The 21,905-nt window shown below is 41.3% G+C and overlaps 1 protein-coding gene across 3 annotated transcripts in view; it reads left to right on the top strand.

Annotated features, from left to right (window-relative positions):
* Window positions 1–13,520, top strand: part of ANP32B (acidic nuclear phosphoprotein 32 family member B) — a 41,299-nt gene extending 27,779 nt beyond the window's left edge. For 2 of the 3 annotated variants that reach the window (XM_073664222.1, XM_073664205.1), the window contains 4 exons: window positions 463–658; window positions 10,953–11,089; window positions 11,663–11,726; window positions 12,739–13,520. In XM_073664222.1, coding sequence (XP_073520323.1) covers window positions 463–658; window positions 10,953–11,089; window positions 11,663–11,726; window positions 12,739–12,830 — 489 coding nt within the window. In that variant the 3' untranslated portion in view covers window positions 12,831–13,520. The remainder of the gene's footprint in view (window positions 1–462; window positions 659–10,952; window positions 11,090–11,662; window positions 11,727–12,738) is intronic. The other variant, XM_073664213.1, reaches the window with a different exon arrangement.
* Window positions 13,521–21,905: the final 8,385 nt, after the last annotated feature.

Below are 21,905 nucleotides of genomic sequence, written 5' to 3'. Positions count from 1 at the left end.
CTGTCTTCAGTGAAGAGAGGTTTTCTGTTCACTGAGGGACCAGGTTCCAGTTGCTGCTTATAAGGCCACGTGCACACGTTCAGTATTTAGAAGCCAAAACCAGGAGTGGGTGATTAAATCCAGAAGTGGTGACTTGTTTCTATTATACTTTTCCTCTGATTGTTCCACTCCTGGTTTTGGTTAGAGATACTGACCAAATACTGAATGTGTGAACGCAGCCTAAGTCAATGGCGAAGGGAGAGGGAAAAAGGAGCTAGAGATGTACAGAGAAAAGTTCACAGAAAATGACAGATAGAAATCTTATAACTGTCAGAAATGTTATTTCTCAAGTATACATACAGCAGTTTATCCTGAAATGACTGCAGCGTGCCCGCTCTTGCAGTGCTAGCATATGGAATGCTTTTAGTTAAGCATACTACTGACCTGAAAATTATATTATATAATATTTTTATTCTATTTCAGAAAAAATTGGAACATTTGAAGAGTCTTGACCTTTTTAACTGTGAAGTAACCAATTTAAATGACTACAGAGAAAGTGTATTCAAACTCCTCCCTGAGTTGACATACCTGGATGGATATGACCGGGACGATAAGGAAGCCTCAGACTCTGACGCTGAGGCTGATGGTGATGGTGTTGACGAGGAGGAGGAAGATGAAGGTGTGTTGTGCTATCTTTAGTCCAGTATTTTAAAAAATATGCCAATGTGTTTTAATACTAAATAGAAGCTTCTTTCTAATTACCTCCTGGTGCTGTTTCTGCCTGTGAGCGGCGCTATCTGTGGCCGCTCACAGGCAGCACGTGACCGCCCCGGCTGCTGCCGGGTGTGATATCCGCTGACGTCACGACAAGTCCAGACTGCAACCGAGGGTCTCTCTTCCTTATTCCACCGGTGGCTGCTGGGTTGTGGGCAGGGTTACGTGTCCCCATTCATTGGGAAAGCGTGCGGTGGATGCTGGGTGTGACGTGGGGAATAACCCCGCCCACAACCCAGTAGCCACCGCAGGGACCCCAGAGTCACGCCTCACTTGGGGTCCCCGGGGGGGGGGGGGGGGGGGTGTCACGTGCTGCCGATAGCGCCACTCACAGGCAGAAACAGCACCAGGAGGTAATTAGAAAGAAGCTTCTATTTATCATTAAAACACATTGCCATATTTTTAAAAGTACCGGACAACCCTTTTAAGTGTTTTTTTTTACTTCTCAGATTAAAAAAAATCAAATCTAAAATAAGTTTGACAGTTTCCAAACGCTCTGCTTTGTAATAACTGAATGGAAACCTTCAGTGTTTACTTCTATGGAATGAACATCTTTACTCTGATGATCACAAAGGTGCATGAATTGAAGATAACTTGTTACAGGTACATCAGTTATGTACCTGTATGATCATCACTGAATAGGACAGATTTCAACTTCTGGAAGTAAAAAAAGAATAAAATGTTCTCATTCAGGGACTACAAGTGCCAGAGTGTTGTCAATGTCGATTCCAATCATTTCCTTTTCAATGTTATAAAGTATGTTTGTTTTATGGAATACCAATTATTTTAATAATTTAGACCATATTAATTCCGAATGTTTTAAAACGAGTTGTTGTCTGAAGAGGCCTCAATATAGAATTTCTTAATTTTAGGGTACTTCCCCTATGTAAGTGTATATTTAACATACCGTATATTCCGGCGTATAAGACGACTTTTGAAGACTGAAAAATCTTCTGTCTAGTCTGGGGTCGTCTTATACGCCGGTAATGCTTTTGAACTTTCAGAAATTGACATGCGGGGATACTCTGGGGGTGTTAATAAGCTGCCGTGGCCGTATCCCTGCCATGTCGGAGTTAATATAAGGTGGAGGGAGTTAAAATACGGCGGCGGTAGGTCCAGACAGTCAGCGCTTCTGTGCTGAAACTGACACATCGCTGCGTATTCCCAGCTCCGGACACAGCGCAGGGCTTCTGTGCCGACAGCTTTCACTTGTCACAGAAGCGCTGCGCTGTGTCCGGAGCAGGGAAGTTCCCATCGCTTCTGTGACAATATATGAAAAGCCGGCAATTCAGCAGCGGCATAAGCCGGCACCCGACAATTTAGAATAGAAAGAATAGAGAATCACACATAGATTAGATAGATAGAAACATGTCAGTCACATATATATGAAGTACAGTGACAGTGTTGCTTACTGTACTTGTCATTTAGCGTAAAGGATTTATTAAAACAAATATTAGTGTTTTCATGCACCGTCTCTTTAAAAAAGCCGGCCGGCAATTCAGCATCTGTACCCGACAATTTAGAATAGAAAGAATAGAGCTTCACACATAGATTAGATAGATAGAAACATGTCAGTCACATATATATGAAGTACAGTGACAGTGCTGGTTACTGTACTTGTCATCTAGTGTTAAAATAACGGATTTATTTTAAAAAAAATTGGCGTGGGGTTCCCCTTAATTTTAGTCTCTAGCGGAGGTTAAGCAGACGGCTGGGGCAGATGTTTGAAGCCTGGGAAGGGGGTAATACCCACGGAGCTCCCCAGGCTACTAATATCAGCCCCCAGCTGAATACCTAGCCTTTACTAGCTATTAAAATGGGGGACCCCAAAAAAATGACGTGGGGTCCCCCCTATTTTAATAGCTAGCAAAGGCTAGGCAGACAGCTGGGGGCTGATATTAATAGCCCAGGAAGGGTGCCATGAATATTGGCCCCCTCCCAGGCTAGAAACACCAGCCGTCAGCCGCCCCAGAAATGGCGCATCCATAGGATTTAACATGGGTATGTGGGTAAACCAATTTGTTTGTGATGCTCGTTCAAACTCGCCTGTGGCAAGTATCAGGTGTAGACAATATGAAAATCACACCTGAAACCAGATAAAAAGGTGAGAAGTTGACTCAATCTTTGCATTGTGTGTCTGTGTGTGCCACACTAAGCATGGAGAACAGAAAGAGGAGAAAACAACTGTCTTGAGGACTTGAACCAAAATTGTTGAGCAATATCAACAATCTCAAGGTTACAAGTCCATCTCCAGAGATCTTGATGTTCCTTTGTCCACGGTGCGCAACATAATCAAGAAGTTTACAGCCCATGGCACTGTAGCTAATATACCTGGATGAGAACTGCAGAGAAAAATTGATGAAAGGTTGCAACACAGGATAGTCCAGATGGTGGATAAGCAGCCCCAATCACGTTCCAAAGAAATTCAAGCTGTCCTGCAGGCTCAGGGTGCATCAGTGTCAGCGCGAACTATCCGTCGACATTTGAATGAAATGAAACGCTATGGCAGGAGACCCATGAGAACCACACTGCTGACACAGAGACATAAAGAAGCTAGACTTCAGTTTGCTAAAATGTACATGAGTAAGCCAAAATCCTCCTGGGAAAGAGTCTTGTGGAAAGATGAGACTAAGATAGAGCTTTTTGGTAAAGTACATCATTCTACTGTTTATGATGGAATGAGGCCTACGGAGACAAGAACATAGTACCTTCAGTCAAATATGGTGGAGCTTCAAAGATGTTTTGTGGTTCTTTTGCTGCCTCTGGCACTGGGTGCCTTGACTGTGTGCAAAGCATCATGAAATCTGAAGTTTACCCAAGAATTTTGGGTCACAATGAAGTGCCCAGTGTCAGAAAGCTGGGTTTGCGTCATGGGTCTTCCAGCAGGACAATGACCTCAAACGTACTTCAAGAAGCACCCAGAAATGGATGGAAACAAAGAGCTGGAGAGTTCTGAAGTGGCCAGCAATGAGTCCAGATCTGAATCCCATTGAACACCTGTGGAGAGATCTTAAAATTGCTGTTGGGAGAAGACGCCTTCAAATATGAGAGACCTGGAGCAGTTTGCAAAAGAAGAGTGGTCCAAAATTCCAGCTGAGAGGTGTAAGAAGCTTGTAGATGGCTATAGGAAGCGATTTTCCAAAGGGTGTGCAACCAAATATTTTTAAAGTTGTTATTCCACCATAAACAATACTGTTAACCAAGCAGAAAATGTGGAAATAAATGGTTTTGTAATTTATATTTATTAAAAATGATGCTGCATTCAATAAATACCCAGCTTTTATCTTCTGAAGTGTGCTCCCTGGCTATCAGCTGGTCGAGTTTGCGCAGTTCCTGTCATGATATCATAAGAGGCCCCCCCCTAACTCCCCACCCCCAGTGTGCACAATGTAATCTCCCTCACAAGTCTAACAGGGAGCAAATTCCTAAAAGCACAGGAGGGTATGAGTGAGCCTTCCCAACCCCCCTCTGGGTAAGATCGATTTGCTTCACAGAGCTGTGAGCTCGGGAAGAAGCATCACTCTGCTATCATGCTCACAGGTCTGTGGACCAGATGATCTCACCCAGAGTTGGGAAAACTCTCATGCTTCAGTGCTTACAGCAGGGAGCCTGCGCTGTTAGACTTGTATGAGGGAGATTATGTTGTGCACACTGGGGGAGGGGGGGGGTCATTTTTTTTTATTTTTTTTTTATGTTTTATAAAAAGGTTTATAAGTGTATAAAATTGACTTAAAATATTTTTTTATTTATTACTTCAGCCACTGGGACCTGCTATTTTTATTTGCTGGTTGTGAAAATGTCAGAGCACGTCACTTACACACAGCAATTATGGCAGACAACAGGCATCTGATCCTATCTCTTAGGGCTGTTTCACACATCAGTATCTCCGGTACGTGTGGTCAGGGCTGTGGAGTCTGTAAGCCAAACCTCCGATTTCGACTCTGACTCCCTCTTACATGGCTCATGTTTAAGTGATAAATTTACTGTAGTGAAATGGTAACATCAGACTTTTAATCATTATTATGATACAATAATCAAGCTATTTAGATAGAACATAAAATATATTTATTGGAATACAACTTTAAAACAAACTTTTGCATATTTACAATTTATTATACACTATGCAGTAAGTGGGGGAAAAAAAAAACAGTTTTCAACAGAAACGTAATGAATAACATTTGTGCAGTCTATGAATTTGTTCTGGGAAATAGTATCGCCTCCATCAGATCCTCCTTCATAGATGACCTCAAATCTGACCTAATAATTTTAAGGCTAGAGAACAACCTCTCTACACTAACTTGGGTTGGTGGCAAAGCCGTAACCACATGGGTAACATCTCTAACAGTTTCAGGGAATAAAGGAATTGCCTCATGCACAGTCCGTTTTGAGGAACAATTGAACTCTTGTACTTTAAGAGCAAGTGAAAAATTTTGTAATCCACAATTGCCTTTTTTCCAGCACGTCTCTTCAAGATGGAATAAATTTTAGGGGTTCTGGCAGCAATAGCCAATTTCATCACTTTGCTAATCAGAATTGCATCATGTCCCTCTTGCAGACTATCTCTTATTGCCAGCTGCAACGTGTGCACAACACAGTGCATGTGCTGAATAGGAGCAAGGTGTGAAGCAGCTTCAATTAGATCATCTAATTGTAAAGAATCATTTTGCTGTTCTTCTGTAGTAATATTTGTTTGTTCTTCCATTATGGGAACAGGACTGTGGCCTTCCATCTCCAACAAACTGAATCTGAAATGTTGTTCTAGCTGCTGTTCACCTTCATTATTCTCATTCATCAGTTTAATTGTACTTATCATGTTTGAAGCATCATCAGTTATAATAGCAAGAACCTGTTCTTTTTAGTTCTTAATCCTGCTTTCCTGTTCACCCCAGCAGTTCTGAGATGAGTGCAGGCATTCCTTCCCTGTGTGTTGTTTTTTTCCCCTTATCTGTAGAGGAGGAGCTTCACTACTTATCATGTACATAAACTGCAGCACAGATTCATCTCAGCTAAATCAGGAATAGGACAGACATTTATAAATTCTTCTGAAAAAATATTCCCCACAAGCTGCATTGAACTACTGTACTCAATTTACTATATATTTTCAGAGTCGGTCCATTTTGTACCGACTCCACCAAAATGGGCTCCGACTCCACAGCCCTGCGTTTGGTGACCGTTTCCACACGTACTGGAGACACTGACACGCGCACCACTGCTGCCGGGGAGAATGAGCTGCATCGGAGCTGTGCTCAGTGAGTGACAGGACACCGCTTCTGAGCTGCAGCTCATTCTCCCCGGCTCCTTGGCAGCAGCAGTCACATGGATTACAGCGGGGGACACCTAGGGGAGGTGGGTACATGGATTTTATTTTATTCTTCTTTTTACAGGTGGGGACACTGCGGGAGAAGTCTACCACTACCCTCATCATTGTCCCTGCTGGTGCTGATGGCAGCGCTGGCAGGGAACCACGATGAGGACATTGTTCAGCACCCGGCTCTTGGAACAGCACTAACTGTAGCGCTGATTCCCAGGCGCCGTCCGTGTGATCCTGATGTGGCACACGGTTGCCACACATGTGACACACACAGGACACGGATATCTCCGGTACAGTTTTTTCCAGTACCAGAGATATGTGGACATGTGAAACTGGCCTTATGGTGTGACTGTTTTAACTGAACTGTGCACACCCTTTGGCATGCCCAATTCACAGCTGTAGGTGGAGCCTGGCACTTTTCTATTACAACCCTGTGATATGCGCTGGGCTATAATTTCTCTTGATCACCGGTACTTATTGTGATCAAATGGAGCAGTGAAATCTTTGCCATCTGCAGCACTTTGATCACAGTAGTTAGCAGTGAGCACAGCTCCAAGCGCCATAGCTGCAGTGGTGACTTCATCCAGCGGTGAGAACAGGTGACTAGGTGAAGTCAACCCTTCAGCTTTGGTGCCCGGATCTTTGCTCACCACTAACTACTATGACTAGAGTGGTACAGATTCCAGCTTTCCCAGGAATAGGTGCAATAAATAGCAGCTGAAAAACCTAATTACATAAGAGGAAGACTGAGTAGTGTAGTTTGTGCACACCTCCAACCCCTTTCCTGTACACCATCGCTGGTTACCGCTAAAAAAAAATTCCCCATAAAAATATACGAAGTAAGAAATAATTAACATATTTGATATTGTCATCTCCATTACTTCTCGCCTGGGTCCGTCATCCATTCTTTGTCAGCTCCACACTCTGCTCAGTTAGGTCACGTTCACACGTTCAGTATTTGGTCAGTATTTTACCTCAGTATTTGTAAGTCAAAATCAGGAGTAATCTGCAGTAACCCTCGCTCCACCACATTGCTGCACGACCAGCTCTACCCTCACCTACTGTATCCTCATCCATCCCTTGTAGATTGTGAGCCCTCGCGGGCAGGGTCCTCGCTCCTCCTGTACCAGTCATCACACTTTGTTCAAGATTAGTGTAATTGTTTTTGCTATGTATACCCCTTTTTCACATGTAAAGCGGCATGGAATAAATGGCACTATAATAATGTACCAAAACTGGTATCAATAAATGCATCGGCTCTCTATGCAAAAAACAAACCTTCACACTGCTCCATTGACCGAAAAATAACACCGCTATGGGTCTTGGAAAATGGCGACACCAACCATTTTTTTTACTTTGTAAAAGAAAAAATATATATACAAGTTTGGGATTGCCGTCATCTTACTGATCTAGTGATTCAGCTTCCCAAGTAATTTTTACAGCGTATTTTAAAAAATTATCCCCAGAAAACAATGGAGGAATTATATTTATGCACTGCATGTTTATCGCACTCTGGAGGAGGGCGCCACTTCAAGTTTTTCCTAAGTTAGGAGTAAAGCTATAATCTGCCCTGCCGTTAGTCCTCAGTGACCCTTTAAACTAGGGCTGTGGAATCTGTAAGCCAAACATCCGAAGCCTCAATTTCCCCGACTCCCAACTCTGACTCCACAGCATGTCCCCTCTACTGATCATGTACATAAAGTGCAGCACAGATTCATCGCAAATAATAGCCAAGATCCTTAGATCAGGAACAGAACAGACATTTATAGAACATTTCATAGCTTTCCCAAATTCTTATGAAAATATTTACAGCACATACTGCATTGAACTACTGTACCCAATTTATTATATATTTTTGTAGTTGGCCCATTTTATTCCGATCCACCTAAATGGACACCGACTCCAACTTCATAGTCCTGCTTTCAACATGGCGATATCACATTGCAGTGACCAATAATATGGCTCTGTGCTGTGATACAATACTTCTTTCTCCGTTATCCTTTTGCAAACACGCAAAATGGTACGAGTGACATTACAGACATGGAGCAGACCCCGCCCGCGTTTACTGTAGTCGTAATGTGAGCTACCGTGCTGCTCACCATTATTGGCACCCCTTCATTTTTTTCATAAACGGTACAATATCTTCGGAAATAAATGGAAATGTACCAAAGTTATAGCCTCGGGATTTTGTAATTAGTGGTCCAAAGTAATCCAACAATAAAACATTGTTTTTCAACTTCCATGTTGCAATTTCAAAGAAGAAACAGAATAAACAGCATGTGCAGCTATAAAGGCACCCCTAATTAACACTTGGTTGCACACCCTTTGACATTGCTGACAGCCTCCAAACGTTTCTTTTAGCCATCTATAAGCTTCTTGCACTTCTCAGCTGGAATTTTCTCCCACTCGTCCTTTTGCAGTTTGTCCAGGCTCTTGAATGTTTGCAGGGTTTTTCCCAATGGCAGATTTCAGCTCACCCCAAAGATTTTCAGTGGGATTGAGGTCAGGACTCATTGCTGGCCATTTTGACTGTCATTTTTTTCTTTTTCAACCATTCCTGTGTACTTGTGGATTTGTGCTTTGGGTCATTGTCTTCCTGGATGACCCATAATTTTCCACTCAAACCAAGTTTTCTTACACTGGGTGAAATCTCTTGAAAATTCTCTGATTTCATGATTTTTGTGATACGGTCAAGGCCTCCAGTTCTAGACGCAGCAAAGCAACTCCACGGCATTATAGATCGTCCACCATGCTTAACTGTTGGTAAGGTGTTCTTTTCCTTTATAAGCTCCATTGCAATGTCTGTAAACAAACTGTTGCTTTGCATTGCCAAAAAGCTCTATCTTTGTTTCATTTGTCCACAAAACATTTTCCGAGAAGGCTGGTGGTTTGTCAAGGTACTCTTTGGCAAAGATCAGTCATTCCTTTTTATGCCTTTTTCTTCAGCAATGGTTTCTTGGCCTTCGCCCAAAAAAAAGCTCTGCTTGATTTAGTGTTCGGCATATGGTACTTGTTTGAACCATGACCCCAGACTGTTCCAGATTGGCCTTCGGGTCTTTGAAGTTTGGTGCGAATGGTGGAAAAAAGCACCATGTCAAACATCCAAAGACCTCTCTTGTCAATTTTCCTCTTTCTTGCACATTCAGGGAAGTTCTTGACAGTTCTGTGCTTGGCAAACTTCTTAATAATATTGCATGCTGTTGAAACTGGGATACAAAGGTCTTTGAAGATGGCCTTATACCTTTTGGAAGTCTTGTGTTTGCTAATAATGGCGGTTCTGATGTCCTCAGACAGCTCCTTTTGTCTTCACCATTTGTGACAAAAGAACAGGGCCTACCGTGTGGCTTTTTAAAACACTGAAGTCCTCATTCATTGGCTAATTCATGTCACATGGGCACTGACAATCACAGGTGAATCTCTTTTGTGATTTACCACAGGTGAGTCAAAATGTGTTTCCATATTAAATTAATGTAAAGGGTGCCAATACCAGTGACGCAGAAAGCTTTAAGTTTTTCTATGTTTCCCTTCCATTGTTTTTTGTTTTAAATTATTGATTATCATTTGCTCTTTTGTGTTTAACACGAGGGCTCTCTACAAAAAAACTTTCACTTGATTCATTTTTTTCAGGAGATATTCAACATTATGTACTTAAACTTCATGGGTGCCAATGACAATGAGCAGGACTATATCAGTACACTAGGTTTTCATGACAAATGTCAGCAGCTGCTCCCCGTGTGTTTAAAAGTTTGAAAATATCAAAACCTTTTAGGCTGTGTGCCCACGATGCGTTTTTTTAAGCGTTTCCACAGCGGCAATTCCGCTGCAAAAATGCTTGGTAGAAGGTCTGCCATGCTCCCCAAGGACAATCCGCATGTGCTGTGCTCATGCTGCGGAAATTTCCGCTGCGGATTGTCATTGCGGAAAAAAACGCAGCACTAATTATTTTGCGGAAGTGCTGCGTCTTCGCCGCCATTGACTTGCATTAGATCGCATGGATTACGCATCACTGCATATGTAGATGCGCATTCCATGCGTTTCAATGTGCGGATGGTACCCGGGTGTGGAGGACAGGAGACTCTCCTCTGGACCCGGGTACCATAGAACCTGTGAAAAAAAAAAAAAAGAATAAAATATATATAATATTTACCTTCTGATGACCCGCGGTGCACTTGTCTTCGCTTGCCGGCAGATTGCGGTGGACTGAAGGACCTGCGCTAACGTCATAGTCATGTGACTTGTCACGCAACGCTGATGTCGGCAGGTCCTTCAGTGTATCGCGAGCTACCGGCAAGGAAGGACGGATCCGATAAAGACACCGGGGGCCATCAGAAGGTAAGTATATATGTATATATATATATATATATATATATATATATATATATATATATATATATATATATATATATATATATATATATATATATATATATATATATATATATATATATATATCATTCTTTACAGTCACGCTATATAAATCCATGCCGGTTGCATGGATTTATATAGTGTGACCAAGTTGACAAGCACTTTCCAAGTGATGCTAAAATCGCTTGGAAAGCGCTTGATAACCCGCAAGAGGAAATGCAAGTGAAGATCGCTTCACATCCGCATGTCCCTGGCAGGAAAACGCATGTACAATCCGCATGCGTTTTTTCTGCCAGGGAGATGCAGAAACGCTCAGGAAAAATCCGGAGCATTTCTGCATCGTGCACACATAGGATTAAGGCTATTTTATACCATAAAATAAATGTATACCAGTTGTGTACCCCTTGGAATGTGTTTTCTTATAGGTACTGACATTGATTTTACATTAGATTCCATATGTATAGAGATAATTTGTGCGTGTAATATTAATCATGTGCACTTACTAGAATATTTACATTTGTAGAAGGAGAAGAGGAAGAAGACGATGACGAGGAGGAAGGTGAAGAGGAAGAAGATATAGATGACGAGGAGGAAGATGATGAGGATGAGGAAGAGGTTGGAGAAGAAGATGAAGAGGAGGATGGTAGTGGAGAAGAAGAGGTTAGTGGAGAATATTTATTTTTTGCTGTTTGTGTGAGGCCAGACTACCAGTGACGTCTACAAATGTAGAATAGTGCTGTCTATTATATACACATAAATATTCTAGTCTGTAAAACCGACCAGAATAATACATGCGTGATTTCCATGTGTAAAGTCACTCAAGCATAAGTAAATGGGCTACAAATGGTCTGTGTGTGGCGGTCCATTGCACATTCATATGACTGATTCCTTATGTGTTTTGTGTGTTTCTGTGGATGCACAAATGCCATTTATGGTGCACATTTTTGTCTAAATTAATACTAGTACTGTATCAATTGGTTGGTTAATATTCTATTACACAGAATATTTCCTGAGGTATGAGCCCTCAGAATCTGCATATCCTGATGAAATGTTGAAGTGCTTAAATGAGAGAATACTCCCAAATACTTCCGTTGCAGTTTGTGCTGTGATCCATTCACTTAACGATGGGCAGCAGAACCACTCTTTCCAACAATAGCGTCAATGCAGCCTTACCAAAAAAATGTAATGTAAACTGCGCTATTGTTCTAACTCCGGGGGGGGGTTTTTATTTAGGATGAGGAATTTGGACATGATGGAGAGGTAGACGAAGAGGAGGAAGATGAAGAGGAAGATGAAGGTTTGTCCAATTCATTATTATAGAATAAGAGTAGTCAGCTCACTTCTTCATATATGCACAGTTTCTCAAACTGTTGTATTATACAATAAAATGCAATATCATTTATTTTAAATCCACATTAAAAGCCATAAACCGGTATAACAATATGTCACTGATGTCCATGTGGAAGCACAAGTCCCAGGGAAGATTTGTCTGGATGACGCATTTCAGACCTTAATAGTCTTTAGCTATAGCCACTATGGCTTTGCCGCATTTCAGAATATAATGACTTTTAGTCAGTCAGAATGATCTTCCACTGGACTTGTGGGTCTACATAGTCACTATTGACATTGCTATACCTGTTACATAACTTTTAATTTGTCTAATTCATGGTAGGCATACTAATCATTCACATAATGTACTATCCCAATAGTTCTATTTAGGCAGCTGATATACAGTCATTGCAGCAAATAAAAGAATAATGCTGCAACCGTGTATGAACTCTTCAGTGTTTTAAATGGCGCGAGGAGCAAAACAAATGTGTATCATCATACTAATAAAATATTGCTTCTACAAAAATTAACTCTGAGGTTCCTGTAAATAGCCGAGCGCAGTGCTTGGTAGTTCCTGAGAGAATCGATGTAGTGGCGCTCCATTCTAACGAGGATAAAAGTGCCCCATTCTGCCAGTCTGTGTGAGTACTAGCGCTCAGACCCCCACCAATCGATGTTATCGCCTATCCATAGGGCTTATATTCACTGGATCACTTTTAACTGTTTGTGAATGAATAGCAGGAGATGGGGTGACTCTCCAGATAGAACTGTGCATATATTATTTAGTGTTGTACTTCTGCTCGAACCTGTGAATTTGTTACCTGTTTGTCAGTCATTTCTGGTTGTTTAATGCTTGTCACTGACTGTAACTTTCATGTAGCTTTATTGCCAGTTTTGTTAAAACTGAGGCAGATTTGAATGTGTTAATTTCCCTTGTTTTTTGTTAGTGCTTTTGTTGTGTTTTATGACAATGGATTTAGTTATCTGTCTTTCTACAGATGAGGAGGAAACTGGAAAAGGAGAAAAGAGGAAGAGGGACACAGATGACGAAGGTGATGAAGACGATGATTAAAGTTCTGTAAGAAGAGAAAAAGAAAATTCAGAAAGGACATTTTGGATTACACAGTATTGATTGAACTGGCCCCATCAATGGATTACTGAAAGCAAGCTGCAGATAAAATGTAACAATTAAAACAAGCCCTATTCCTGAACACCCAAAAAAGAGCCAAAGAGTTGTTACTGTGACATTCCTACAACCAATTAACCCTACTGGAAACTTACATCCTGGTTTATAATTAAGTCTCAAAAAGGCAAAAAAGAAAAAGAAATATATATATGTATACAGAGAAAAAATATATATACAAAACTTTCGGCTAATAAAACTGAGTCAATGCTTTTACTATTGCATTGGGGTTCTTAAGGGTTAACTATCTAGAACATTTAGTGTTTGGTGAGTCATGATTGTTAATGGCTACCTATTAAATAGACAACAGAGCACCGTTTTTACTTTCTGTATAACAAAAAAAAAAAAGTTAAAAAAAAAAAACTTTGTAAATAAAATCTTAACAGTTTGGGTCTTGTTTTCCTGCTTTGCTTTCTTTTCCGAACAGTTCAATATTTTTTTACAGTAGGATGTTTTTGCGACAACTGCAGATGAACTATTTTTAACAACTTGAGTAAAATAAACATGTTACTATTTGTTAAATCCTAGTTGTATGATTACGTTTCTGAATAAGAAGTAAATGACTCTTGATCCTGTGTACTTGTAATGTGCTTTGTAATTATTGTTCTGCATATACAAAAGTGTGTGTATACGCTGCCATCTGTTACTTGGGATGCACTTTGTTTTTTAGAAGGGATTTAGAATCTTTAAGAAGTATGCCTCAGATTGTTGTCTGATACCGCATGATAACATTGCAATTAAAATTATACAACCCTCCGTGCAAATTGGGTTTATCCACAAAATTTAACAACTTTCTTCAACTTGGTTAATTGCAATCAATCAAAACCAATGTAAACAGCCCAAAGCAGCTAAGGCTACAGATATAGCAAATGGTTTTGCCAGAGTCAACACACTATGCCACTTTTACTGACTGCAATCTCCAAATTGTTCAACCCCTTCCTGACAAGCGTCTTTAGTACTTAGTTGAGCACCCTTTCTTATGGCTGTTGGCTGTCTTGACCTGATGTCCACTTGATGACAAGCCGCACTCAAGCTTATGCCAGTAGTCCTGAGGATTTTAGTCCATTCCTTATGGTCAATGGCTTCCAGTGTACTAATATTTTTGGGTTAACAGAAATGTAAAGGGAGCCTGTCGCATCCAGAAACGCTACTTACCTGCAGCTATAGTGGTAATCTGCAGGCAAATTGCATATAAATTTTGTTTAACTGATTTACCAAAGCAGCAGTTACAGGGAGAAAGGGAAGTTATATTCTCCCTGCATCTGCTCATTAGGGCAGTGCAGGGAATGGTTACAGTCACTGCGCACTATAATCGCTCACCGGCACTTTGCTTGACAGCCCGCTCTGCAGAATATACAGTGGGTACGGAAAGTATTCAGACCCCTTTACATTTTTCACTCTTTGTTTCATTGCAGCCATTTGGTAAATTCTATAAAGTTCATTTTTTTTCTCATTAAAGTACCCTGTCTTGACTGAAAAAAAACCTGAAATGTAGACATTTTTGCAAATTTATTAAAAAAGAAAAACCCGAATTATCACATGGTCATAAGTATTGAGTAGAAGCACCCTTTTGAGCTAGTACAGCCATGAGTCGTCTTGGGAATGATGCAACAAGTTTTTCACACATGGATTTGGGGATCCTCTGCCATTCTTCCTTGCAGATCCTCTCCAGTTCCGTCAGGTTGGATGGTGAACATTGGTGGACAGCCATTTTCAGGTCTCTCCAGAGATGCTCAATTGGATTTAGGTCAGGGCTGTGGCTGGGCCAGTAAAGAATGGTCAGAGTTGTTCTGAAGCCACTCCTTTGTTATTTTAGCTGTGTGCTTAGGGTCATTGTCTTGTTGGAAGGTGAACCTTCGACCAAGTCTGAGGTTCAGCGCACTCTGGAAGAGGTTTTCATCCAGGATATCTCTGTACTTGGCCGCATTCATGTTTCCTTCAATTGCAACCAGTCGTCCTGTCCCTGCAGCTGAAAAACACCCCCATAGCATGATGCTGCCACCATTATGTTTCACTGTTGGGATTGTATTAGGCAGGTGGTGAGCAGTGCCTGGTTTTCTCCACACATACCGCTTAGAATTATCACCAAAAAGTTCTATCTTCGTCTCATCAGACTAGAGAATTTTATTTCTCATAGTCTGGGAGTCCTTCATGTGTTTTTGAGCAAACTCTATGCGGGCTTTCATATGTCTTGCACTGAGCAGAGGCTTCCGTCGGGCTACTCTGCCATAAAGGGCCCCACTGGTGGAGGGCTGCAGTGATAATTGACTTTGTGGAACTATCTCCCTACTGCATCTCTGGAGCTCAGCCACAGTGATCTTGGGGTTCTTGTTTACTTCTCTCACCAAGGCTCTTCTCCCACAATTGCTCAGTTTGGCTGGACGGCCAGGTCTAGGAAGACTTCTGGTGGTCCCAAACTTCTTCCATTTAAAGATTATGGAGGCCACTGTGCTCTTAGGAACCTTGAGTAATACAGACATTCTTTTGTAATCTTGGCCAGATCTGTGCCTTGCCACAATTCTGTCTCTGAGCTCCTCGGGCAGTTCCTTTGAGCTCATGAGTCTCATTTGGTCTGACATGCACTGTGAGCTGTGGGGTCTTATATAGACAGGTGTGTGCCTTTCCAAATCAAGTCCTATCAGTTTAATTAAATACAGCTGGGCTCCAATGAAGGAGTAGAACCATCTCAAGGAGGATCACAAGGAAAAGGACAGCATGTGATTTAAATATGAGTGTCTGAGCAAAGGGTCTGAATACTTATGACCATGTGATATTTCAGTATTTCTTTTTTAATTTGCAAAAATTTCTACATTTTTTTTTCAGTCAAGATGGGGTGCAGAGTGTACTTTAATGAGAAAAAAAAAAATTGAACTTTTTAGAATTTACCAAATGGCTGCAATGAAACAAAGAGTGAAAATGTAAAGGGGTCTGAATACTTTTTGTACCCACTGTATGTATAGTGAGCCGTGACAGTTACAGCCCCTTGCACTGTTCTAATTACGGGAAGCAAGCAGCTGCAGGGAGACCAAAGCTTCATTTTTTCCCTGGTAGTTGCTGCTCCAGTAAGCCAGGTAAACAAAATTTAAATGGTAACCATTGATATTAAGTTGACATCCAATATTTAAGCAGGTGATATTGATTTTGTTGACATCGGTATACAGAAAGACCAGATGGATCTTCTCCACACGACCATTTTCCACAAAAGTAACAGTGTGAATTTCATCTTGCCTGCTCACTCTGCACATCCATCTTGTGTAACACGTGCCATCCCAAAGGGCTAATTTAGAAGGGTCCACAGGATTTGTGATCTCTAGAGCAAGTTTGAGCATCTAGCTGCTGACTTTGCAAACAGATTTGTACAGCGGGTCTACCGGACGAACTACATCAACCAGGGCTACCGTTCTGCTAAATATACTTGTAGGACGGAATTATTGTATCCAAAAGCATCACCCAATTTCACAGTCACTGGAAAGAAATTGCGTGGTCTTCCAACATTATTGGCCTATTTTAAAACAGAACAAAGGCCTTGGAGAATTCATCACTGCCACTCCAATACTTGCAACCAGACGTGTACAGATTCTTTGAGACACGTTTTGTTCACAGCCACTACACTTTAATGTCTATTTAACTTCTAGGATCACAGGGTCCTAAATGAAGCTCAACGTCCTGTGGTTATATTGTGTGTCACACCAATTGTAAAACGACAGTGGAGATCTTTGTGGCCTTCTGTCCTTGTGAATTGCTATATGTTGGACTCGCATCAAAGAAATTACGCTTGAGAGTATTTGAACATACCTGGGATATAAAAAAATGCCCTGGACGTTGCACCTACCAATCTAGAAGACATTACAAAACTTAAAACAATTCTTTGCCATTTTAAAAGCTGTCATCCGGATAAATGGCACCCACTGAAGATTGACAGGGTTCGAGTTGGGTCTCGTAATGTCATGAGGAGACTTGCTCAAGTTGAACGTAAGTGCATAATCATGTTTCATACACAATCTCCGAATGGTCTCAATAAACAGTTTAGTTTTGTCATTTTTTTTGTAACCTTTTTATTTCAGTTGTAAGGCTATGTGCACACGATGCAGAAATGCTCAGGATTTTTTCCTGAGCGTTTCTGCATCTCCATGGCAGAAAAAATACGCATGCAGGTTTGTACATGCGTTTTCCTGCCAGGGACATGCGGAAATGAAGCGGTTACCCACTGACATTTCCGCATGCGGATTGACAAGCGCTTTCCAAGCGATTAGCATCACGTGGAAAGTGCTTGACAACTAGGTCACACTATATAAATCCATGCAAACAGCATGGATTTATATAATGTGACCCGAGAGAGTGGTAAAAATAAAAAAATAAATGTATACTTACCCTCCGATGGCCCCCGGTGTCCCTCTCACTCCGTTCTCCCTTGCCGGCAACAGTGAATTGAAAGACCTGCCGATGTCAGCGTCACATGACCCGTCACGTGACTGACGTCAGTGCAGGTTCTTCAACTCACTGCAAAGTGCCGGGAACCAAGCAGGAGCGGTGCGCGGGCCGACAGAAGGTAAGTATACATTTATTTTTTATTTTATTCTTGTTTTTACAGCTTTTTTATGGTACCTGGGTGTGGATGAGACTCTCCTCTCCTCCACACCCGGGTACCATCCGCACATTAGAACGCGCCAATAACGCAAGTACAAATGCAGTCTTGCGGTATTGGCGCGTTCTAATGCAAGTCAATGGCGGCGAAAACGCCGCGTTTCCGCAAAATTAATGGACATGCTGCGGATTTTTGAGCGCAGCATAAACGCTGCGGAAAAATCCGCATCATGGGCACAGCACATGCGGATTACCATTGGGGAACATTGCTGCCCTTCTACCATGCGTTTTTAATGCGTTTCCGCAGCTGCAAAAACGCAGCGGAAACGCATTAAAAACGCATCGTGTGCACACAGCCTTATGGGGTTTTTTTTCTCGCCGTGTTATTTTGACTGAGTTTTCAATTATTGTAATTTTAATGCTTTGTGGTGGTTTAGTTGGGTTCAACAGCTGGTTTTATGCCCATTTGGATAGGGACCATGGTTTCACATTCTTTATGTGGAGTCGAATGTTTTTGTTTTTTTTCTTTGTTTCTAAGTAAGCTTCATCATCTATCCTCAGATTGGAATTATTATGTTGAGTCAGAATTTGCAGTGTTATTTTTTCTACATGATCTTTTTACTGAAGATACGATTATGTAAAAATTGTCCACCATGCCACTTAGTCATCACTTTTGCCTTATGACATGGTGCTCCATCTTGCTGGAAAAAGCATTGTTCATCTCCAAATTGCTGCTGAATCGTTGGGAGAAGTTGCTCTTGAAGGATGTTTAGATATCATTCTTTATTCATGGCCGTGTTCTTAGGAAATATTACGAGTGAGCCCACTCTTCTGGAGGAAAAGCAACCCCACACATGAATGATCTCCGGATGCTTTACTAATGGCATCAAACAGGATACATGGTAGCACTACCTCTTCCTCTTTGGATAATCACTCTGCCGGATGTCCCAAACAATCTGATGGGGGCTTCATCAGAGAACATAACATTAACCCAGTTATGTATAATCCAAGTCCTGAACTCCCGGCAACGTTCTTTTTGAACACTGACTCATTTGAAGAGCTCCGGAGGTGCAAACCAGCAGGAACCACCCACAAGCGAGCCCATTTTGGAAGCTATACCCATTATAGATTTAATCTAGTGCTGTAGTAAGCATTTTGAAACCACAAGTGTTTTCCTGAGATTTCTTAACAGTGGTCTGAAAATAGTTTTTTTCCACAAAAAATGTTGCATTAACCCCAACTTTTTAAATTTCACTAAGGGTAATAGGAAAAAATGGACCTCTTCATTTGTTACGGAATTACTTCCCCAAATCTGATAAGGGGAGGTGTGCTATTTTGTCTTTTGGAGTGAAATTTTAGTTGGAAATAATTTCGGGCTCTACATCACAAATGCAGAGCTCCTGAAGTGCCTAAACAGCAGAAAACACTCACAAGTGACTCCATTTTTTATACTACTTCCCTTAAGGAATACATCTAGAAGTATTGTGAGCATTTTTACCCACAGATGTTTCACAGAATTTTATAATATTGGGATGTTATATTTAATTTTTTCCACTAAAATGTAGCTTTATTCCCAAATTTTGTATTTTCACAAGGGCAAAGAGGAGAAAATTGCCCCCAAAATTTGTAACTTAATTTCTACTGAATATAAAAAAAATCCAATATGTGGTTAAAAAAATATTCTGACACACTGCCAAGTTCAGAAGGGAAGGCGTGAAATTTTGAAGTGCAGATTTTACTGGATTGGTTTGTGGGTGCCATTTCACATTGATAAAGCCCCTGAGGTTCAGGAACAGCAGAAACCATTCCCCATATCTCTTTGCCCCCAAAAAGTGACCTCATTTTAAAATATAAACCCCTCAATTCATTTAGGGGTGCATTGAGCATGTTGATACCACAGGTGTTTCACTGAATTTTATACCATGAGGCCATGAAGAATACAATTTACATTACACTAAAATATTGATTTAGCCTTAGATTTTTCATTTTCACAAGGGTAATTAGGTGAAAATGGACTTCAATTTGTTATGCTTGTTCTAAATGTGGCAATACTCCATATGTGGCTGTATAGTACTGTTTGGTCACATGCCAGCGCTTGGAAGGGAATCAGCGATATTGGACTTTTAGGTCACAGATTTTTCTGGAAAATTTTACAGGAGCCCCTAAGGTGCCAGACAGCAGAAACCCCCTCATGTGACCACATGTTGGAAATTGCAACCCTCTGGGAATTAATCTTTGATTGTAGTGATTATTTTGACCCCACTAGTATTTTCCAGAAATAAGCATGGAGATCCTGTACATTGTGCCAAGGCTGCTAACTGCCATTTATGTACATTGTAGGGCTCAGAAGGGAGGGGGCATTTGAATTTACAAGTACAGATTTCACTGGGGGGGATCTTTGGAAGGGAGGGAGCCATGTTACTTGGGGAGGGCAGAATGGGGGAGCATATACCAGGATGGGGGAGCATATACCAGGATAGGGGAACAAATACCAGGATGAGGTACCAGGGTAGGGGTGCAAATACCAGGATGGGGGAGCATATACCAGGATGGGGGAGCATATATCAATAAAAATGCTCGCCACTCGGGTGTAGAACGGGCTCAATAGCTAGTTTGATATAATGGGGTAGACAGTTATTTTGAACTCCGTCTGGCCTCTGTTCTGCGGTGTCCGTCTTTTTATAGGTGCACAAAACTGTGGTCGACTGCATTCAAGCACGTTTAAAAAGACGGACACTGCCAGATCATAGTCCAAAGTGGACTCCATCTGCCTCATTATAGTGATTGGTTCCTTTTGAGGTCTTGTCTGAATCACTTTTTTTCAGAGCTTTGGACATGGACTCTGAGGTAAGTGCTCAATGTAGAGCACAAGATAAACATAACCAAGGCTTACTGTGATTTTTGGGATGCAGAATGAACCATTCAATAACTGTTCAACAATTGCTCTTATTTATTTATTTTTCATGCCATTAAATAAAAATAACTCTTATTCTCGCTATGATTACAGCAATGGCAAATTTGTTTTGTTTCTTTTATGTTTTGCTACTTTTACATATAAATAAAACATCCCCCCAATTTTTTTTTTCAACACCATATTTGGAGAGCCATAGTTCTTTTATTTTATTATGCTGACAGAGCTGTATGAGAGTTTGTTTTTTGAGGGATAAGTTGGAAGTAAAAAAAAAAAAGACAGCTCACCACAGTTGCCTTGTCTATGATGCTGAGTAACTTCTTGTGTACAGGCCGAGAGTCAGGATAGTCAAGGAGACCGAGGTTAAAAGCCAGGAGGGTACGTCATAAACAGGGGAGAGACAAAGGTGTAGTCAGGTAACAGTCCGAGGTCAGAATAGCAGAAGGAAAGTGGATCAGAGCAAAGGGAACAGGCAAAATGGATGATCAGAACGAGGTATAAGGTCAGGCAGCAAAAAGATCCACAAGCAAAACACAAGGCACAGAGAGATAAACCACACAGAGCTAAATGTACCTCTGGCAGAGATCTGGGACTGACAGCCCAGCTAAGTAGTGGTTTTCTGTTCTCTGACCACAACCTTCTTTCATTCTTTGTCAGTAACTGTCACCCCGCTCAGGACACCCTTTCCACATTTATAGAAATATATGTGCCATTAACTCCCAGAAGCTTATTAAGAATTTGCAGTCATCATTGGCCCCAATCTCCTCCTTTTTATGTCCTGACTCTGCACTGAAACATTATAATGAAACACTGCAATGTGCCCTGGATGAAGCTTCACCTCCTACAATTATAACACCTCAGCACAGACAGCGACAACCCTGTCACACACTGCAAACACATTTTCTCTAGCGTCCTCGAGGTGCGCCGAACGTCTGTGGAGATTTCATCCATTAAAATTTATGCTTAAAACATACTTCAACACCCTTATCACCGCACTATCCAACAATCCTAAATGACTCTTTGACACTTTTCTCTCCTCAATCCAAGAGTGCAGTCCTCCACCACCGACCTCAGCACTGATGATCTGGCCAATTATTTAAAATAAAAAATTTACCATATCTGACAGGAAATTTTTTCGCAATCCTCTAACTTTATGCATTCTCCTCCCCCCTGCACTGCATCTAGCTCATGTTCTGTTTTCAACCAGTAATGATAGAAGAAGTGACCAGGTTCCTTGCATCTTCTCGCCCTACTACCATGCACCAGTGACTCTATTCCCTCACATCTCCTCCAGTCCCTTTCCCCAGCTGTCACCACTCACCTAACTAAAATATTTAACCTCTCTCATCTGGTATCTTTCCCTTCTTATTTAAACACGCCAGCATACATCCATTACTTAAAAAAACATTGATGTTTCCAATCTTCACTTCATCTCTAAACTCCTGGAACGCTTGTTCCACTCCTGTCTA

This window comes from Phyllobates terribilis, unplaced genomic scaffold, assembly GCF_046119375.1.
Source record: "Phyllobates terribilis strain yellow unplaced genomic scaffold, ASM4611937v1 Scaffold_1__5_contigs__length_1240528914, whole genome shotgun sequence".
NCBI classification, from domain to species: Eukaryota; Metazoa; Chordata; class Amphibia; order Anura; family Dendrobatidae; genus Phyllobates; species Phyllobates terribilis.
The sequence above is the reverse complement of the archived record's forward strand: the minus strand, read 5'-3'. Positions and strand labels throughout refer to the sequence as shown.